General features: G+C 47.3%; 9 protein-coding genes across 9 annotated transcripts; 4 read left to right on the top strand and 5 right to left on the bottom strand.

Annotated features, from left to right (window-relative positions):
* Window positions 1–574: 574 nt before the first annotated feature.
* N7478_007416 (uncharacterized protein) lies at window positions 575–4,026 on the top strand (the record flags this gene model as incomplete). The annotated part of the gene is made up of 2 exons (XM_056923630.1): window positions 575–805; window positions 919–4,026. 2 exons carry the CDS (start codon window positions 575–577, stop codon window positions 4,024–4,026), a joined length of 3,339 nt encoding a protein of 1,112 aa, XP_056776356.1.
* Window positions 4,027–7,373: 3,347 nt separating this feature from the next.
* N7478_007415 (YjbQ family protein) lies at window positions 7,374–7,951 on the top strand (the record flags this gene model as incomplete). Its single annotated transcript, XM_056923629.1, has 2 exons — window positions 7,374–7,649; window positions 7,793–7,951. The coding sequence occupies 2 exons, from the start codon at window positions 7,374–7,376 to the stop codon at window positions 7,949–7,951; spliced, it is 435 nt and encodes a 144-aa protein (XP_056776355.1).
* Window positions 7,952–8,301: 350 nt separating this feature from the next.
* N7478_007414 (zinc-finger domain-containing protein) lies at window positions 8,302–9,150 on the bottom strand (the record flags this gene model as incomplete). Its single annotated transcript, XM_056923628.1, has 3 exons — window positions 8,302–8,445; window positions 8,526–8,693; window positions 8,797–9,150. The coding sequence occupies 3 exons, from the start codon at window positions 9,148–9,150 to the stop codon at window positions 8,302–8,304; spliced, it is 666 nt and encodes a 221-aa protein (XP_056776354.1).
* A 339-nt stretch (window positions 9,151–9,489) lies between these two features.
* On the top strand, window positions 9,490–10,244 carry N7478_007413 (uncharacterized protein; the record flags this gene model as incomplete). Its single annotated transcript, XM_056923627.1, has 3 exons — window positions 9,490–9,561; window positions 9,632–9,985; window positions 10,050–10,244. The coding sequence occupies 3 exons, from the start codon at window positions 9,490–9,492 to the stop codon at window positions 10,242–10,244; spliced, it is 621 nt and encodes a 206-aa protein (XP_056776353.1).
* Window positions 10,245–10,658: 414 nt separating this feature from the next.
* On the bottom strand, window positions 10,659–11,471 carry N7478_007412 (putative dephospho-CoA kinase; the record flags this gene model as incomplete). The annotated part of the gene is made up of 1 exon (XM_056923626.1): window positions 10,659–11,471. One exon carries the CDS (start codon window positions 11,469–11,471, stop codon window positions 10,659–10,661), a length of 813 nt encoding a protein of 270 aa, XP_056776352.1.
* A 562-nt stretch (window positions 11,472–12,033) lies between these two features.
* On the bottom strand, window positions 12,034–13,226 carry N7478_007411 (DUF3431 domain-containing protein; the record flags this gene model as incomplete). The annotated part of the gene is made up of 2 exons (XM_056923625.1): window positions 12,034–12,778; window positions 12,850–13,226. The coding sequence occupies 2 exons, from the start codon at window positions 13,224–13,226 to the stop codon at window positions 12,034–12,036; spliced, it is 1,122 nt and encodes a 373-aa protein (XP_056776351.1).
* Window positions 13,227–13,705: 479 nt separating this feature from the next.
* Window positions 13,706–14,805, bottom strand: N7478_007410 (lipase family protein; the record flags this gene model as incomplete). Its single annotated transcript, XM_056923624.1, has 4 exons — window positions 13,706–14,008; window positions 14,081–14,417; window positions 14,489–14,660; window positions 14,721–14,805. The coding sequence occupies 4 exons, from the start codon at window positions 14,803–14,805 to the stop codon at window positions 13,706–13,708; spliced, it is 897 nt and encodes a 298-aa protein (XP_056776350.1).
* Window positions 14,806–15,916: 1,111 nt separating this feature from the next.
* N7478_007409 (cleavage and polyadenylation specificity factor subunit 5) lies at window positions 15,917–17,013 on the bottom strand (the record flags this gene model as incomplete). The annotated part of the gene is made up of 4 exons (XM_056923623.1): window positions 15,917–16,206; window positions 16,324–16,571; window positions 16,650–16,901; window positions 16,973–17,013. 4 exons carry the CDS (start codon window positions 17,011–17,013, stop codon window positions 15,917–15,919), a joined length of 831 nt encoding a protein of 276 aa, XP_056776349.1.
* Window positions 17,014–17,491: 478 nt separating this feature from the next.
* Window positions 17,492–19,138, top strand: N7478_007408 (uncharacterized protein; the record flags this gene model as incomplete). Its single annotated transcript, XM_056923622.1, has 1 exon — window positions 17,492–19,138. One exon carries the CDS (start codon window positions 17,492–17,494, stop codon window positions 19,136–19,138), a length of 1,647 nt encoding a protein of 548 aa, XP_056776348.1.
* Window positions 19,139–19,366: the final 228 nt, after the last annotated feature.

The following is a 19,366-nucleotide window of genomic DNA, read 5'->3' as shown; positions in this document are numbered from 1 at the left end:
ACGCAAAATGGCTGAAGTAAAACCTAAAAATATCCCAAATACTCCGTACGAAATCTATGGACTAGAACTAGGATGCATTTATCCGCTAGAACCAGTTGGACTGCGCTCGACAGCTCGCGCCTGTAAACAACAGTGTTGAAGCACACACCGCCTCGACGGACCCATATTTATTCAACTGTGGGACCCCGAGTTCCCCCCTCCTCCGGCTGTTTTTGCAATCTGAGACTCAGCTCTCGTCATCGTGAACTTCTTCTTCTTGTATAATTGAATTGAATCGAGTCGCAGTTATTGAGAAAATCAGTATATCGTGCATTGGAGTTATATCGCGCGAACGAACCTTATCTACACTCCTAGGGCTTTTCAGCCCTTGATGCTCCCAAGGTCCTCTTCACCTGCAGCAGTATCCAGGTTGTGGTACAGAGGCCTAAGTTGCACTCCAATCACCCGGCCATCTTTGCGTTCACCAGCCTCCATCAAGCTTGTGGCGCTCCCTAGTCCGATTTCATCTCCCCCGTATTACTGGGCCCGCTCATTCTCCCTCTCCTCTCATCTTACCCTACCTGCCAATCCAACCATGTCTCAAATCGAGCGCATCACAGAATCCCTGGAGAAGCCAGAATTGGACGATCGTTCTTACCGAGTGATTCGTTTACCTAATAAGCTAGAGGCTCTCTTGGTGCACGATCCGGATACAGACAAAGCTAGTGCTGCTGTCAACGTGAATGTTGGCAACTTCTCCGATGAAGGTGATATGCCAGGGATGGCTCATGCGGTAGAGCATCTCCTGTTCATGGGAACGAAGAAGGTATGTTGATTTCTTCCCTCTTTTCTTTTTCTCTCTCCCCAATACAAATTCAAACAAGATGTTTTGCCGAGGCTATATAGCTGACCGGGATGCTGATCGTCGTTCGCATGTAGTACCCCAAAGAGAACGCTTACAACCAATACCTTGCCTCCCACTCCGGTTCCTCCAACGCCTACACAGCCGCTACCGAAACAAATTACTATTTCGAAGTATCGGCTACCGGTGACTCGAGCGAGCCCAAGTCTAATGGACAGAACACTCCCACTGAATCCGCCAATGGAACAAATGGCACAGTCAGTGATGTTTCTGCCAACACAAATGGAGATGCTACATCCAAATCTCCCTTATATGGAGCTTTGGATCGATTCGCACAGTTCTTCGTATCACCACTTTTCCTCGAGTCGACATTAGATCGCGAGTTGCAGGCGGTGGACTCCGAAAACAAAAAGAACCTCCAGAGTGATCTTTGGCGGTTGATGCAGCTGAACAAGTCGCTATCAAACCCCAATCATCCTTATCACCACTTCTCCACGGGTAACTTGCAGACTCTGAAAGAGGACCCGCAGAAACGCGGGCTAGAGATTCGGAGCGAGTTCATTCGATTTTATGAGAAGCACTACTCGGCGAACAGGGCGAAGTTAGTCGTTCTGGGTCGGGAGAACTTGGACACATTAGAGCAGTGGGTCGGTGAATTGTTCGCAGATGTTGAGAACAAGGATCTGGCCCAGAACCGCTGGGACGATGTGCAGCCATTCTCCGAAGAAGACATGTGTACGCAGGTATTTGCAAAGCCTGTTATGGATTCACGCTCTATGGATATGTACTTCCCATTTGTGGATGAAGAGAACATGAATGAGACTCAACCAAGTCGGTATATTAGTCACCTGATTGGCCATGAAGGTCCCGGAAGTGTTCTATCTTACTTGAAAGCCAAGGGTTGGGCCAACGGCCTCTCTGCGGGTGCTATGCCTATTTGCCCCGGCTCGGCCTTTTTCACCATCTCAGTGCGTCTGACACCGGAGGGCTTGAATCAGTATCAAGAGATTGTCAAGGTCATTTTTGAGTATATTGCTATGATCAAGGAGCGTGAGCCAGAGCAATGGATCTTCGATGAAATGAAGAACCTGTCTCACGTGGACTTCCGATTCAAGCAGAAGACTCCGGCTAGTCGCTTCACCAGCCGTCTGAGCAGCGTAATGCAGAAGTCGTTACCTCGCGAATGGCTGCTTAGCGGATCGCTTCTGCGCCGCTTCGATCCTAAGCTAATTAAGGATGCCATGTCTTACCTCCGAGCTGACAACTTTCGCCTTATCATTGTCTCCCAAGAGTACCCCGGGCAGTGGGACCAGAAAGAGAAGTGGTACGGTACCGAGCACAAGGTTGAGAAAATCCCCAAGGATTTCTTAGCTGGTATCCAGAAGGCTCTGGATTCCACTGAATCAACCCGTACTTCCGATGTGCATATGCCACACAAGAACGAGTTTGTGCCGACTCGCCTTTCAGTGGAGAAGAAAGAGGTTGAAGAACCAGCAAAAACACCCAAACTCATTCGTCACGATGATCGGGTCCGCTTATGGTTCAAGAAGGATGACCGCTTCTGGGTTCCAAAGGCGACTTTCCATGTCACTCTGCGCAACCCGCTGGTCTGGGCCACACCTGCTAACCTCATCAAGACCAAGCTCTACAGTGAGCTAGTGCGGGACTCCCTGGACGAGTACTCGTACGATGCCGAGCTTGCTGGATTGGATTACCACCTCGCAGCAAACATCTTGGGACTGGACATCTCTGTCGGTGGCTACAATGACAAGATGTCTGTGCTATTGGACAAGGTCCTGGTGACAATGCGCGATCTTGTCGTTAACCAGGATCGATTTAATATCATCAAGGAGCGTCTCACCCGTGCATTCCGCAATGCTGAATACCAGCAGCCTTACTACCAGGTCGGTGATTACACTCGCTACCTGCTCTCCGAGCGTAGCTGGATCAATGAGCAGTATATTGAGGAGCTGGAGCACATACAAGCTGAAGACATTGTCAACTTCTTCCCTCAACTGCTGGAGCAAACTCACATCGAGGCGTTGGCTCATGGAAACCTGTACAAGGAAGATGCGCTTCGTATGACGAAATCTGTTGAGGATACCTTGAAGGGACGTGCTTTGCCTCCATCGCAGTGGTACTTGCGCCGCAACATGGTGTTGGCCCCTGGTACCAACTACACCTACCCACGCTCACTGAAGGACCCCGCAAACGTGAACCACTGTATTGAGTACTATCTTTACATTGGACTTTTCTCCGACGACACTCTCAGATCCAAGCTCCAGCTCTTCTCCCAGATGACCGACGAACCTGCCTTCGACCAACTTCGCAGCAAGGAGCAACTTGGGTACGTGGTTTGGAGTGGTTCCCGCTACAACGCGACAACTATGGGTTACCGTGTCATCATTCAGAGTGAGCGCACCGCCAAGTACCTTGAATCCCGTATCGAGAACTTCCTCCGCGAGTTCGGCCCAATCCTTGAGAACATGCCTGATGAGGAATTCGAAGGACACAAGCGTAGTGTGATTAACAAGCGATTGGAGAAACTCAAGAACCTGGGCTCCGAGACCGGTCGATACTGGTCCCACGTTGGATCGGAGTACTTCGATTTCCTACAACATGAGACCGACGCGGCGAACGTGCGCACCTTGAGCAAAGCAGACCTGATTGCCTTTTACCAACAGTACATTGCTCCTGAATCGAGCACTCGAGCCAAGCTCGCCATTCACCTGAATGCCCAAAGTGGCTTCCCTGCCGGCGACATCGGCGCCAAAGACCAACGCGTCCCCGTTGTTGAAATTGTCAATAAGCAGTTGTCTGCAGCAGGATTCGCCGTCGATGATACTCGACTGGCAACAGCGTTCGAAGAGCTCGACATGTCGCTGGTCGATCACGCACAAATCGTCTACATTGTGAAGGGCTTCTTGGCAACTGAGCTCAGCTTGTCTCCCGAACAGATCAGGCCCGTGGTCGAGAAACTTGACCGTGAAATCGGTATTGAGTTGAAGCAGCTGGGACTACAGCCCGAGGTCAACGGCACAAAGACCAATGGTACTTCCAAGTTCAAACAAGAGGCCATTGAGATTACTGATGTACCTAGCTTCAAGGCCCGCCTGCCTGTCAGCACTGGTCCTGTCGCTGTTTCTGATCTTACTGAGTTTGAAGAATTTGATGCCAAGCTGTGAATGCGGCGCTTGGGAAATGATGTCCAAGGAAGAAAGGTGTTGCTGGGTGTATACATTATGGACTGAAGGTTGTGGAGTTGAGTGTAGAAGAGCATGAATTTCCTAGACAAATTATATCTCGTAATGCAATGCATGTGAGAATGAAACTCAATATTGGACAATGCACTTGACTGCTACTTTTATATACAAATTTCTAGTCCCATTGACGATTAAGAGCTACTCTGGAAGGTTATACGCTTCAATAACATCAGCTCAGATTATGTATACTTGGAACCTACGACCCACTTATTGTTGCCGCCGCCTGCAGGGAACTTTTTGTGACCCACTTTAACTAACACCTGGAACCATGTTCGACTAAGGATTTCGTTAGACTGGAGACTTTCAAGTCAAGGCGCAGCTTGAAAGACATGCAAAGAATTCATGAACCAAACTGGCGACACTGTACAGAGCCTATCACACAGAAGGATTGTCGATCCAAAACAATTGAAATGTCTTTATGCTATGGAAATAACCACTTTCGATGTTCCAATCAACAACTGCAACGCGTTTGAATATGCGCATTTCAATTATAGCAGGTACGTATAGTTCTTTTAAAACATTCTTCATTTATTCTTTCCGGCTCTCTCCTACAGAGACCAAGGATTGATTTGTTAATACCCATCGAATAGTACTACACATCAGCAGCATATTCCACGATCTATGTTCGGCTTTTGGTCTGCCATAATACCTTTCCAGTCAGGGATGGGCTCCTGGCAAAGAACCAGACACGATGCAATTTACGTCATCGCTTCGTTGCAACAAGGAAGGAGCCCGAGAGGAATGGTACACTGAACTTGCCAATCGAGCCAGACTGAATATAATCTTCTCGGACATATAGTTGATTGGGTGCGGATTTTGTCCACATGTATCAGTGTGCAATACATGGTACCAGAACCAGAAGATCCTTGGGTGACCGCAGATAGGTTGGAAAAGAACAGAGTGGAAAAAGAAGCTATTGGTCCCCTGCAGGTAAGTCGGGAGAAGAGCGGCCGACAGACGCAGTCGTTCCACCATCTATCTTTGACCTGCCCTGGGCTAGGAAGTCAGACAGATCATAGATATCTTAGACAATCCTATGGTCAAATAATTAGTAACCATTTAACTTGTGGTCACCAATAAATCTTTTTGGCTCTAAACTTTTAAATCAGGTGGGTAATCCAACTGATTTTTCAATGTTTTTCTTCCAGATATCATGGAATTACTAACATGTGTCTATAGGTACGTGTGGCGTATGACTATCATGTTGTCGACTGTATATTCTTCAAGCAGGTCTTTGGCCTCGATTTATAATGATTGCACATAGTACTCAAGTCTACTCTGAAGTTGCATCATGATATACTCTGAGATTCAAGATTACCTCGGTTATGAAGAGCTCCACACCCGTCGACGAAACATTACAAGTTTACGAACTTGAAGTTACCGTGAATTTCATGTAATATGGTCCTCTAACACGTACGCATACTAGTTGAGGCTCAGTTGATTTCTTCCAATACCGGTTAATTCGAGGCGCGTGCGTCGAGAATGTAGTTATAAACTCGGGATTATATGCCGCATCCACAACAGTAGTTCAAATTCAACTGGCTGTTATAAAATCTTACTATTCAGTGATATGCAAGCGAATTCTAATCCGGATTTATGCTCCGAAGATCTGTGCGGGCGTCATAGAACAGGGAAAGAATTCGTCAATCTCTACAATCTGCATGCAACGTGACATGGATTGCATGATAAGTGGAGCTTTAACTCTATCTCCAAAGAACTGGAAAGATACCCCAAGACATTTTGCAGAAGTGTAAAGAGTAATCGCTGCTTATTCAAGTAAAATATTCCTGTACATGTAGCCTAGTATTTTTTCTCAGGATTCTTGTTTAGCCTGGCCGCATGAAGTTTCCCACGCTATGGGTATAAAAGCAATGCAAAGGTCTGTTCTGTATCAGCTGCAGGCAATACTGCATACTCTGCTTCTTCATTTCGGAATAAGGTAGTCTTTATTCACGGGGTTCACGGGCAAAAGGCCACGGGGTACAGTTGTTGCCATGTCATAGTTCACGAAACTCCATGTTGAAAATTACCTGTAAATACCCCATACTATCATCATGAAATATGCGTCTTGGTTTCAATTTTTTATATTCTTTTTCATATTAACAGACAATCTTAGTTCTCCGTGACTCTTCCAATTACTAATTTCAACCACTCATTAATTATAACAATGACTAGAGAAGATGATTATGTTTTGGGGAGAGGCTTAGTAAATTCAGTCAGGTATGTCGGGCCTATGGGACGTCGCCATTTCCCGATAGACTCACAATTTCTACGAAGCTTGAATATTCCTTAAACAATATCATTGACTCCAGCAGGCTAGATGCTCAGCATTTGTTGTGGAAAATGCACAAGGGCTACGAGTTACATCCTCTGATTCCAAGAACCGACAATATGAAGATAGCCGAAATTGGAACAGGAACAAAGTAAAGAATCCTTCTCCACTTGAGTTTTTTATCTTTAATAAAAGATATAATAGTGTCTGGTTATTTGATGTTGCCCGCCAACTTCCACCATCCGTCCCACTCCATGGCTTTGACATATCAGATACCAATACCCATCAAAAGAACTGTGGCCAAGAAATGTGTCGTGGGACCCCTTAACTCATTGATTGACCCACCTGCTCACCTAGTAGGTCAATACGATGTGGTACATCTTCGAATGTGGGCACCTAATATACGAGGAAACGACACCTCGGCATTGATCCAACATGTCAGATCTCTTTTAAGTATATCTCCCTAGGATTTTCAAGGCACCTTTCAAAATACTGAGCCCCTTTTTTAACTGCAGAGCCCGGAAATTACATTCAATGGGAGGATGCAGATCTAGTACATCAATACGTCAAAGGACCAAAGGACTCCGAGTCTTGACTTACTCTGGTTATTGTGGCGTTTCAAGTTATCAAATCAGTACCGTATTCTTCATAAATTGCAACTCTTGTACATGATTTTGAAAGTATCTTGGAAGATTTAGTCTTGATTTGCATCTCTTTGGCCATAGATGTATGTAACGACCTCGTAGTGCCACATGAATGTATAAAACATCATAAATTCTTGAACATCAATAATCAATTCAAATAATTAATTTGTTCAGTGACAAAAACATGTATATTCTAACAAGAAAACCCCAAACCAGCTTGGGCGCAGAGTGACATCAGATCAAGCTCCCCCCCACCCAATCGAATTCATCTTATTTTCTCTCCCCGCTCCAGCTCCAGCTTCACCCAAGTTTCCACCCCACATACACCACTTCAAGTTTTCACACATCCCACCATGTCTTGGTTTCAAAAAAACTTCACCTTGCCCGCGCGTAGCCGTGGCTCGTATCTGATCACCGATCATGTCTTGTCTGAGATCCCCGAGATCCGTGACTACAGGGTCGGCATGTTGAACCTGTTCGTGCAGCACACTAGCTGTGCGCTCTCACTCAATGAGAACTGGGATGACGATGTTCGGGCTGATATGAGTGATGCTCTTGATCGCATTGCGCCGATGGATCGTAAGGGAGATCTATACCGTCATTCTGCAGAAGGTGAAGATGATATGCCGGTGAGTAGTATTTGATTGTGGATAGCTATGTTTCTATTTTACCTGGAACTTGAATTCTACATTATTATGATTCTTTGTATAAAGGGCTCGCTCTGCAAATAAGCTATGGAGTACCTGCTAATCTTGGAAATCATGTTATGTAGGCTCATATCAAGTCCGCTCTTATTGGAGCCTCGGTCTCTATCCCCATCTCTAACGGTCGTCTTGCGACCGGCACCTGGCAGGGAATTTGGTACCTGGAGTTCCGTACAAGTCGACACTCGCGCAAGGTTGTCGCGACTATCCAGGGCCAGAAGGAGTGACTTAACGATGCACAAGAACATCTTTAATTGAAGACGAACTCGGGTTTATAGTTAAGAGACATTATCCCCTTATCATTGAGATATACAAGCTTGTTGCGAAAATAAAGACAACAAACAATTCCAAATCCATAGATGACAGATCTTCTACATATGATAGATATGAAGCTGGAGTATACGCTGCAAAATTCTTGAGAGCCTCGCTGTAAGCGAACGGCATATCCAATTGGCCGATATTTCTGTACATGGCCCTTGGGCCGAAAACGAAAATAAGAAATGTAAAATGAGATGAATACTGTAACACGCGCACAATAGGGAGTAATCAACGCCGACAAAAATAAATCGGATGCTAGTCATTTTTTTTTACCGCTGCTCAAAGCCACCGGTGGCGGGGGAACACGCTGGGACTCGTTCACCTCGGCTGGGTCACCGGTAGGCTCGAGGGGGTAGCTGGTAGCGGGAAGAGACTTGAGGTAGGCCTTGTGCTTTTCTTGAGCCTAATAGTTTAGGTATTGTTAGTGAAATGTTGGAGCGGAAAGAAGAGGTGAGTATATCCGGGTATCAGATGTCAACATACGAAGGGCACACCGCAGTATCCACAGGTAGCAATCTCGGGCTTGTCGGTGTTAATGAAAACCTTGGGGTGGCCGAGAGGGCCGCCGCCACCATCGCAGCTAACAACCTTAGACTTGGTCCATCGAACAGGCTGCTTGTGAATGAGCTCAATAGCGGCCATGGGACGTGGCTATACAATGGGTTAGTTGATCAGTCCAAACGGTTTGGTGTATACATCCCCCTCATGGAATGGTCCAATGGCTCCAATTCCGAGAGGACATGATTGTGCATACCTGAGTCTCCATGATAGTCTGCTCGAAACGGGGACCAGTCATGGCCTGCGCACGGGGCTGCTGGCTGGCTGCCCAGGTGGTAGCTCGGTTTGGGGCCTGCATGCTGCGGATCTGCTCGCCAACGGCGGGGTTCTCCACATAGGTGTTTTCCATCACCACAAGTCTGTCAATGGGTGCAGAGCTGGCCTCCGGGGCGTTGGTAGCAGACACATTGGGCTTGGGGGCTGGCGGGGAAGGGTCGTTAGGTTGCATGCGGTTCTCGTGAAGACGGGGCACAGTCGAGGAATAGGCGCGGGCCATGAAGCGCGAGGGCGCTGAGGCCAAAGATGTGAGACGACGGCTGCAGGACATCATGGTGGTAGGATGTGGAGTGGAGGAGAGAAGGGATGTCGTGAATTGGCTTTGGAAATTGAAGATGCCGCGCAGGTGCAAACTGAATAATCCGTGAGGTCTGACTGGTGGGTATTGACCGCTTCCCCAATACGGACGTATATCGGAGCTGGCGGGATTTCTGCCGTGGAATTAACCACGCTAAACCCCTTTGGGATGAGAATTGGTCTAACCTTGCAATTCTCTCTCATTGGATTCTGCTTGCTTGAACAACTTTTTTAAATATCACTTACAACTTTTACAATTACATATCCTCCCCCCCCCCGAATCACAAGTCGCACTCCTAGTTTCTTTTCTCTCATCATGTCAGCCTCCCCAGCTTCGGCTGGAAAGCAAGACAAGGGAGCAATGTCATCCCGGTTAATGACCATGAAAGTGTGTTGCATGTTTTCTCTGTCGCGTTCACGTCATAGAACCCAAAATCTAATATGAGTTCTTTTTACAGTTTATGCAGCGCGCCGCGGCGACATCTGCATCAAAAGAAACCGAATTGCCTGGATCAAGCCCCGCATCAAAAGGAAAAGACCATTCTCCCAAGCGCCAGCGCATGTCTATGGAAAATACTGGGCAGTCAGACCTAGAAAGAATGCAAGCCGCGATGGCAGCTGAGGAGGAGAAGCGCCGTGTGGCCGTTGCCCGACAAGCCGCTGAGGCGGGCGAGAGTCAATGGGTGTTGAATATTCCTGCTGCGACTCCTCGCGCCCAACCCTATGTTATGGCTGCGGAATCCCTCGATGCTGAAGATGATCTCCATGGAGGCCGTCGAGGATTTGGAAACTTTAAGCGCAAGCAAAATACTGTTAGTCCTTATTTCGCAGTTTCTCATATATAAGCTCGGGGTGATACTTACACTTCTATAACAGTCTGCCCAAACTAATAACGGAAGCGACGACGATGAAGAAGGGGCCAATGGCTCAGCTCGTTCTCGTCATGGACAAGGATCTCGTGGACCGAGACTCAAAGATCTCACATCCATCTCGGGTGGCGGTGGTCGTGGTCAATCAATGGGCGCGCCGTCGCAGAAGAAAAAGAAGCGAAAGAGTGGCCAAGGCCACTAGACGGTGCCGACCTGTCAATCCTCCTTTCGATATTTTTTCTGTTGGATTTCTTTTTCTTGGATTTATCTCTTCTTTCTTGCTTGGCTCATCGTCTTCTCTCAAAAGCGCATACATCTGGCGTCTGGCATCGTTTTTCAAGCATGGCCCACGGCGTTTGGGCACATTTCTTTCCTGCAAATCGCATTACTCTTAATACAAGAGCTGAATTGAACATCTTATTACTTTAAGAAAAAAACAAACATCTTCCCAGAACTTACATAGATGAGACAAATGAACGCCAAATATCTATCAAGGCTAATAAAAGAAAACAAGCAAGAGGTTTCCATCCCGTATTTACAACAATGCCATAGAGCCAAACATCACATAACAAAGTCATTATGCTTGACTTCCCATTTTCAAGCAAGAAGAGCCACTCTAAAGCTTCGCCTTCTCTTCCGTCTTCTTTCTTTCCCATCCTTTCTGTGTAGCAAAATTCACCACTAAGTTCCACGCCGCAACACCAAACCCAACCGGCGGTGCCACAAGTAATGCCCACGCCCACCAGCGCGGACTACTCGCCGCAATACTCCCCATAGCAGTTTTCACAGCGGTTTCCAACTCACTCTTATCTGCATCATTCCAAACCACCACTCCACGCGAAGCCTTTGTTCCTCTGAATTCCGCTTGAGCCGCCTTCACTCGCACATCACCCTGGCTTCGAACCCGATTCTCAGCATCTTCAGCTGTAAGATGCGCATCACGAGCGCGTAATCGCGACATCTGGATTTCCGGATCATGTACCCCGACCACGATAACAGTTCCGCAGATAAGATCCATCCCGCTTTCAAAGAGGAGGGGCACGTCAAGGACGACCGCCCACTGTCCACGAAGGTAGTGGTGTATCAGGGCTTTGTAGACTTCCCAGCGAACAGCGGGGTGGATGATTCCATTTAAAACTTGGCGGTCGCGTTTGCGCTCTTCGGTTGAGCCGAAGACGCGGCGGCCTAGAGCGGGTCGATTCAGTGGTTGGCCATTTGGCGTGTCGGTTGCAGGATCGTTGAGTAGGAGGTCGGGTGTGTTTGGGCCGAAGTAGTTGACAATTGCTTTGTAGCCTGCTGAGCCTGGTTCGACGACTTTTCTGGCAAGGATATCGGCGTCGATAATGGGAAGATTGTAGGAGGATGAGAGGATTGTTGACACGGTGGATTTACCCGTGGCTATTGAGCCGGTGAGCCCAATAATGAGCATTTTGCTCTGTGGGAGGGGGGGTTAAGACTGAGAGGTGAAGGTTTTCTGCGTGGAGTGGGTTGAGGCGCACAGGTGAAGATGTTCAAGTTCAGATGAAAGGCTGAATGCGGGGAGATTGCCACAACCTCGGTTCCGCGCAATCATGGTCGGCGATCGAGTGCTTTTACTGTACAGGCTTCTAAGCATATATATGGAGTTTGCATGTACAATATGAATATAGAATCATGAATCCGCTAGTATCAAAATAAAATGGCTGCAAAATGGTTCTATATACACTGTAATTCATGACGTGCTTGGTAGCTCCACCAGTAATTTGTATGCGTAGATGACTGGAAGTCGAAATCAGAACACACTCAAGAATTAGAGGTCCTGGTATTTGCCAAAATTCAGTGCCTTCAATGGCGACAAAAGTGGCGAGTCAATTTTCTTGTTCTCATTATGAAGAGCGAGCTTGCGATCTAGGGTGGGACGATCTGATAGTAAGCTGACGCCCATCATCAATAGGTCATGTACAACACATCTCGTATCACAGTTCTCAGTTAAGAGGTTTCCCTGGATTTCATCATGATTCAGGAATTCCATAGGTCGGGTCCTGCTCCTGGCCCTTCCATCCAAGATATGGCCACCCTTTCGGTAATGATGAAAAGGGTGGTAGAACGTAGCGGTTGTCACAAAATGCATCATTCGGACAGCTGAGATTGCACAGTCCAAAAACATTACAGTAGCAGTCTTCCGCCTTTGGGCAATGAATCGGCGGTTGTCCGAATATCACTACGTAAAGAGAGATTGTAAGCTCACAGGCCACCAAGGGAAAAGGATCCACCAAGGGAAAAGGATCCACCAAGAAAGAGAGAAAGGACTTACTATGCCAAGAATACTCCATTATCCTCCCGCTCAAGTCATCCCCCAGGCTCGTTTCCGCAAGCCATTTTCGGAAACGCTCATAGTCGCTCTTTGGTCTCTCGAGCACTTTATTACGCGTCACGCCGAATTGCGCGCAACATGACACACCCACTTCATCAGGAATCGGTGTATCTGGAAATAACTCTGCGAAACCTTTCATGAAGTATTCACCCGCATGGACATCATCGCGGTGCGTGTCTGTCATCGGGTGTATTTCCTCCGGACAACCTAGTGTCCACACGCAGCGAAGGTTGACATATCCCATCTTCTGGAGATATGGAACCTGAAAGTTGCGAAGCATGGGGACCCCGTCGTAGTATGGATCGTCGTTATGCCATTGGTAGCGTAGGGAGTGAATAAACAGCATTATATCAGGGAGATTTTCATAGTTGTCGATGATGTATCTAGTAATTTGGAACCAAAGTAAGTATATATAGCTCGTAGTCAGGATCAAACCGTCAAAAGCTCGACTTACGTCAAATAAACCATTGACTCGCGGCCCTTGTTCTTCACAACAGTCAAGGGTGCTTTTTTATTGTCTACTACATAGACACTGCGCGACCAGTCCGGGAAATATTCGGCCAACCATGAAGTATCATCATTCTTCATGCTAGCCACAATCATATCCTTCCTTTTCCTAATCGCGGGACGAGCCTGCTCGTCTGTATTCTTCAATTTAGGATTCGGGCGTTGCGCATAGCTGGGGCGATCATTGCTTGCTGGTTCGGCGGACGAGTCGGGACCCGCGAAGAAGAGCAGGTAGAGTGTGAGAACGATGGCGATAGTAATGAGAATGGCTTTGATTCGATTACGGCGACGCGGGCTTTGAGGTCCGCCGGGAGCGAACAGCATGGTTGCAAGAAGATTCAAGCATCGGGCTTAATGGCGCATCGTGTAGGCGGGGAGTTGTAAGGGTGAAGCTTCGAGCTGAAAGCGGAGTGCGGAGTGTGTCGTACAGGGACGGGTTGAACGACTGCTCGTGGTATAGATATGTACGCCTAGGGTTTGCTTTGTAGGTTGTATGCCTTGAATTCTAGAGGAAAAAATAAAGAAGGAAAAAACCCTCGAAGAGAAGAACAGTTCGAATACAGGAGACTATTGAAACGTGTTTGCGCTAAAAAGTTCGCGCCACAAAGTAGCTCCAGCCACAACCCGGGCCGATCGGTGGGTCTACATCATGATGTATACGTATAGTAGACACTACTAGACACTACTAGGTAAACATCCATGCTATGCAGTGTAAAATCTGGTATATTGACCCAGCAATACGCGAGGGACCAGGGTCAACCCAGTAATATATACGTCACTCGTTTAAATCATTTCCTTCAAGTTTACAGCGAACACCCAGCAATTGACATAAAGTACCACAGATGGGCTGTAATGCTGAGGGATGATTCGCCTGCATTTCCGTCGGACGAGTCCACGCCCTCAATTTCCTCGATATCAGCGTCGGTCACGCTGACGGCGTCACCGCTTGTAATCCAGTACTCAGGGCTAGCATGGGCGTATCCGAAAGCCTCCGGAGGCACACGGGGAACAGTGTCATCGGTGTGTGTGGTACGCCAAAGACTGCCCTGGTTGGTCATGTAGTCGGCCAATGCCTCATTACCCACGCGAGGCTGACCATAGGTATACTGCTGACGTATTAGCTTGACTGTCATAGTTTCTCAAGTGATAGGTCATCCAAAAGGGAACGGATCACGTACCAGGTCCAGTGTATATCCAGCGTTGCGAAGTGCTGTTCCTGAAAGAGCAGCAAGTGCACCACCAAGACTGTGGCCAGTAACTACGAGCTGATAGCCGGAGTATGTGCTCTGTGCAGAGTCAATTTGAGACGTAACCTCATCCGAAACAGTCTCCCACGACTCCCAGAATCCCGAGTGTACTGAGCAACCATCGCAAAGACCACTGTCATCGTTCAAGTCAAAGTTCAAATTGGCAACCCAGTTCTGAATGTCACTGCTTCCACGGAATGAAAGCACAATGAGGCTATTGGTCTCGTCTACAGCGAGGAATCCGGTACAATCGCCGTAGTCGTTCGCCCTGAAGAGAGAAAGCGAAAGATTAATACATATTCGGGATAGATTATTCTATAGTCCGGATGTTTCTCTTACTGGTCAAACTCATATAAGGTCTTGGTCGTTGCTGACTGCACATCTGGACAATTGCCAGCCGAGCAGGTGATTGAAGCACCTGTATCAGAGGCATCGATATTGGCTGAGCAATATGCGGCTGCGGAATATTGGGCAAACAGATAGAGGCTGTTGTACGTGTCATCCGAGACATCTATGCGAGAAGACATCAGTTAAGGCCCTTGCTATAAACGCAGCGGAAGGGATTATATACCGCGATTGTTCAAGAGTTGTACTGGCGCAGCAACGGCCAGCGTTGCGACTGCGCTCACAGCCCAAAGATGTGAAAAAGACAGCATCATGACCACGATTTATACCAGGGCTGAAGAGGACGTCGGTCCTAGGAAGTCAAGGTAGAGAGAAACACAGAGAACGAGGTGAATTCCTGATTGCATCAACATGGTCGCCAGAAGCCTTTTATACTTTGCGCAGATCTCTCGCAGCCTGGGACCATTCTCATCTGTTTCCTCTTGACTCTTGGATCCGTCAAATGTGAAGATGGACCACGGGACACTACGGTATACGAATCCTCGAGCGGGGTTCACGGAGAGCGTGCGGACTCCATTTTCGTTAAGTTCAAGCCCATATGTAGTATTGTGCCAAAAGAGATGGATACCCGTTGGGCTTTCCCAGTTCCTGAGCGGCATACATGCCTGACTGGCGGGGGAATTTAATGAATGATCGGCAGTGCTGCAGTTCTTCACGCGCGACTCGCGAAGAATGCAACCAGTCAGCATGGATTTCGGCCCCGATGGAAGCGGGGAATTTGTGAAGGGGTCCCTCTGGTTGGTTGATAAAGATATTTCCTAACTCCCATCCTTCTAGATAGTGGAGTCAAAATCCTTCTAGCGATTGCTGATGTTTCATGCTAGATGCGTGGTGCCTGGGTTGTCAGAGTAGACGGATGATCGTTGCCGAATCCTTCATGAACTACCGGAGAATCACAGTTTCCATATCAGGCCACGATGTTGTGGTTCAAAGATCAACGCCTTGGCAATCAATTTCTGGAAGAAAAAGGAAGTCATTCCGTAAGACTCTGAGGCTGTCCAGTTCAAGTTGGGGCCAACTCTTTCTCTGTTGCCCTGGTGGAAGTTGGTTGCTGGTGAAGCGACGAATGGAAGTACATTACTCCGCTTAGCGTGGGGAAGTATATCACGCTGCCCAGGTGACTACTAAAACTTACGGAGTATTCCCGATCTATTTAACTTTCAATTATACCAGAAATAGGAAACAGCTCCGTAAAACGTTCGAGTACCCCGCAATATGCAAGCAAATGCAACATAAGCACGAAATAGACGGTGTGGAAGAAACAAGGAAACCTGGCAGAAAAAAGGCGCCATGGCATCGTGGGATCCTGCTTGATCGTGATTGAACTCATTAGATTTGAAACTCTCTACCGCTTATGTATTCCTACTGAGATTCCGGCCCCTTTTCCCCTTCAGCCCCAATATCCATCATCCCAGTGTCTTGGCCATCTTCGCCCCCAGCAAGAACCTTAGTGCGAGGAACTTGATCATCGGCGAGCGGCGTTCCGGGAGTTACGGCTACCACGTTATCGTTTTCGTCGACAAACTCAAAATTGTATCGTGAGAGCAAGTGAGGGATGGCTGAGAGCTGGGGACCATAGCGGGCCGTGTTGTCATATAATTCAAACAAAGGCACTGCCAGTAACTTCATGTTCTTGGGCACGGACAAGACTTCTGCACGAGCAAGAAAAGAAAAAGACATGTGAGTGAGGGTCAAAGCATGTGTTGAGTGTGGGGATATTGGAAATCAAGCTATGGGCTTGGATTGTGAAGGATTCAAGGTATACGTACTCTTTTTAGGGAGCTGAATGAAGTACAGCTTTTTACACTCCTTTGGGCGCGTAACATGACCCGGCAAGAACGGATACATGAAGGTTTCGAAGTTTGGACGCCACCATTGGGCAAGTGTATCGGAGATTTCCCAGTCCTCGTTAACGCCTTCGCCGGAGAACTGCGACCCCACAGGAGCTAGGCGCTCGTTCAATCGTTTCTTAAATCCGTCCACCTCATCATCTTCGTGATGTAAATAGTCGCCTGGCCTGAAACATGATTAAAAAGGTCAAAGTTAGCAATGGCCGTTCTCAGTTCGCTATTTGAAGAATTTGGAGTTCCCATACAGCTTAAAGAATGCATTGGCAATCTGCAACATCAAGACGTGAGGGTGGTTGTGTTCATGGCAGACCAGGATACCCTCGCAAGTTCGGCGCATTCCATGGAGATCATAATGCTCCTCCAGACGCTTCAGACGGGCAAGAACTGATGGGTCCTCCTCGGGTTGGGTTTCCTTTGTCCCGAATGTATAGTTGGACAAGGGGTATAGGCGAATTGTTTCGGGTTGCTGAGCGGAGAAGTCTTTGGGGAGAATTGGACTACCAGGCGAACCAATTGTTAGCGTCATGGAATATCTTAGATTCAAATTGGATGCACATTGATTACTCACGGTCGGCCACTCTGTATGGCAGTCGCTGTTGTGGTCGCCATGATGGAGGTTCAGTGTAACTTAGTTGTCGACAAAGATGACAAAGATAGGAAGGAGCTCACCGTTTAATGCCGCGATGTGTTATCGCTTATCAGCCTGACCGCCTTCATCATGTATACGGGACATGGTCAACCTCACTCTAGACATACTCTGCTTTGATATGTTTGTTCGATTGGAATTGAATGTTTGTGCAGTATAAAACTCATTTAGAGTATACTTTGAATCGAAACAAGGAAGCTTTCGAGACAATATCCACCGAGCCATACCGATAGCCACCGTGTTGGCCCCTGAAAGCTGACTTCAGGTAGGACCTTGTCCTGAATAGATAACACTGAGAGAATCATCTGGTAGCGAGAAACAGAATACAGATAACACGAGCCATTCAGACTGGTTGGAATTTGAATTGGATGTCAGCAGAATTATTGAGGGACAAATATATCTGGCACTTGACATTGGCTATTCAACATTACTCAATCCAACATGTCTCTTTTAAAATTACCACAGGAACTGCTCATCCAAATCGCGGAATCTATCCAATCAACCAGCGATATCTATCGTCTGACTTTAGTGAACCGCCAGCTATACAACCTTCTCGAACCTGAAATTTACAAACATGAAACCCTGGAGCAGTACGGAGAGGAATTGCTACAGTATGCTGCATCGTGCGACCAGCCTGGCATCAAGAAAATGTTATATTTGGGCGCGGACATTAACTTTCGCCCTCTTTTCCCTGGTCGTCTCGGCCGCTCAAAAACAGCCCTGCACGCAGCGATAGATGCCGGGGACATTGAACTGGTCAAGTTTTTGCTTGACAACGGCGCACAAGTGAATTCTCCTGTTCAAAATGCTTCATACTCGTTTTGTCCTCTACATTTGGCTATTGAAAAGTCACGGGATCACAACGATACGTCTATGATGACCTTGCTTTTGGATTATGGAGCCGATCCCAATCTCCACGGCCCGTACGGATTAACTCCATTGATTGTGGCTATACGAACTAAACACCTTCTAAAGACCAAGTTATTCAAGTTGATATCCCGAGGAGCCGACGTGAATCTGAGAGGATGGCGGGGGACAACCCCGCTCCATACATGTATAGAGCAGCAGGCACTCGATGCCATGAATTTCCTTATTGAGAACGGCAGTGAGCTAAATTGTGTTGACGAGAAGAACCGATCTCCTTTAATGCTTGCATCTGAGAAATATTTTCACCCTGAGCCTATTATAACACGATTGATCGATGCGGGAGCCGATGTGAATTTTACTAGTCCCGATGGGAGAACTGCAATTCTAGATGCTGCGAGATGGCACCATTACGAAAGCTTACAGATTCTTCTACGCCACGGTGCTGATTTGCACTTTGTTGATTCAAATGGCCAGAATGTGCTGTTCGCGGCTCTAGATAATGGTTACAACACCGGCGGACGTGATGCTTTACCACAATTTCTGGATCTTGGATTGGACATTGAGTTTCGTAATAGGAAACAACAAACACCCTTCCTTTTTTTCATTTCTCATTATCGATCTTACCGCCTCGACGGTACGGGTAACCGTGTTTTGCATTTATTCTTTGACCGTGGCGCAAACCTCAATGCTCGAGACATCGAAGGCGGAACAGTCATACACTACGCCGCTAAGCTGAATATGCCAGGGCTCATAAATATGCTTGTCAAGGAAAATATCGAAGTGAATCAGTATGACAAAAATGGCGAAAGTCCAATTTTCTGGGCCCTTAAAAATACACGTACAACCTCCGACATGTACGGTACCGTACAAAGGCTCCTGGAACTAGGCGCAGATGATCATCACGTCAACCTCCACGGACAGACACTCCTCTGTATAGCTGCCCATAGGTGGTGCCTACAATTAACGGCACTTTTACTTGAACGAGAAGGAGATGTTCATCATAGAGACAACGAGGGAAGGAGTCCTTTGCACTGGTTTGCGGCAAATGAAGACATTCCCCGAGGAAAGGAATCTCTTGAGATTCTTGAAATGCTCATCGCGCATGGGGCTGACGTGAGTGCTCAAACTTACGCCGGGGCAACCCCTTTGAGTATGATCAGGAAAAGGCATACTACACGTCACATAAGAAAGATGTTGGTTGATGCAGGGGCTACTGAATGAACATAAGATTGAGTCTAACACCGAGGCTCAATCACTACATAGTACATTACCCTGTAGTATGTTGCCAAATATTATTACTGCTTAGCGAACATCTATATTTTACCTCGAGGCAGCTTGAGAATATAGGAATAAGTACATGGAGACGAATACTCTCGTACACGTAATTCTACATATTAAATGTTATACAGTCTATATGGACATAGGCCTAGCAACTATCCGGCATGGGTT

The sequence above is a fragment of the Penicillium angulare genome (genome assembly GCF_028827245.1).
Source record: "Penicillium angulare strain IBT 27051 chromosome Unknown utg000005l_segment0_segment0, whole genome shotgun sequence".
NCBI lineage: Eukaryota > Fungi > Ascomycota > Eurotiomycetes > Eurotiales > Aspergillaceae > Penicillium > Penicillium angulare.
Note: the sequence above shows the minus strand (reverse complement) of the source record. Positions and strands in the feature narration are given on the sequence as shown.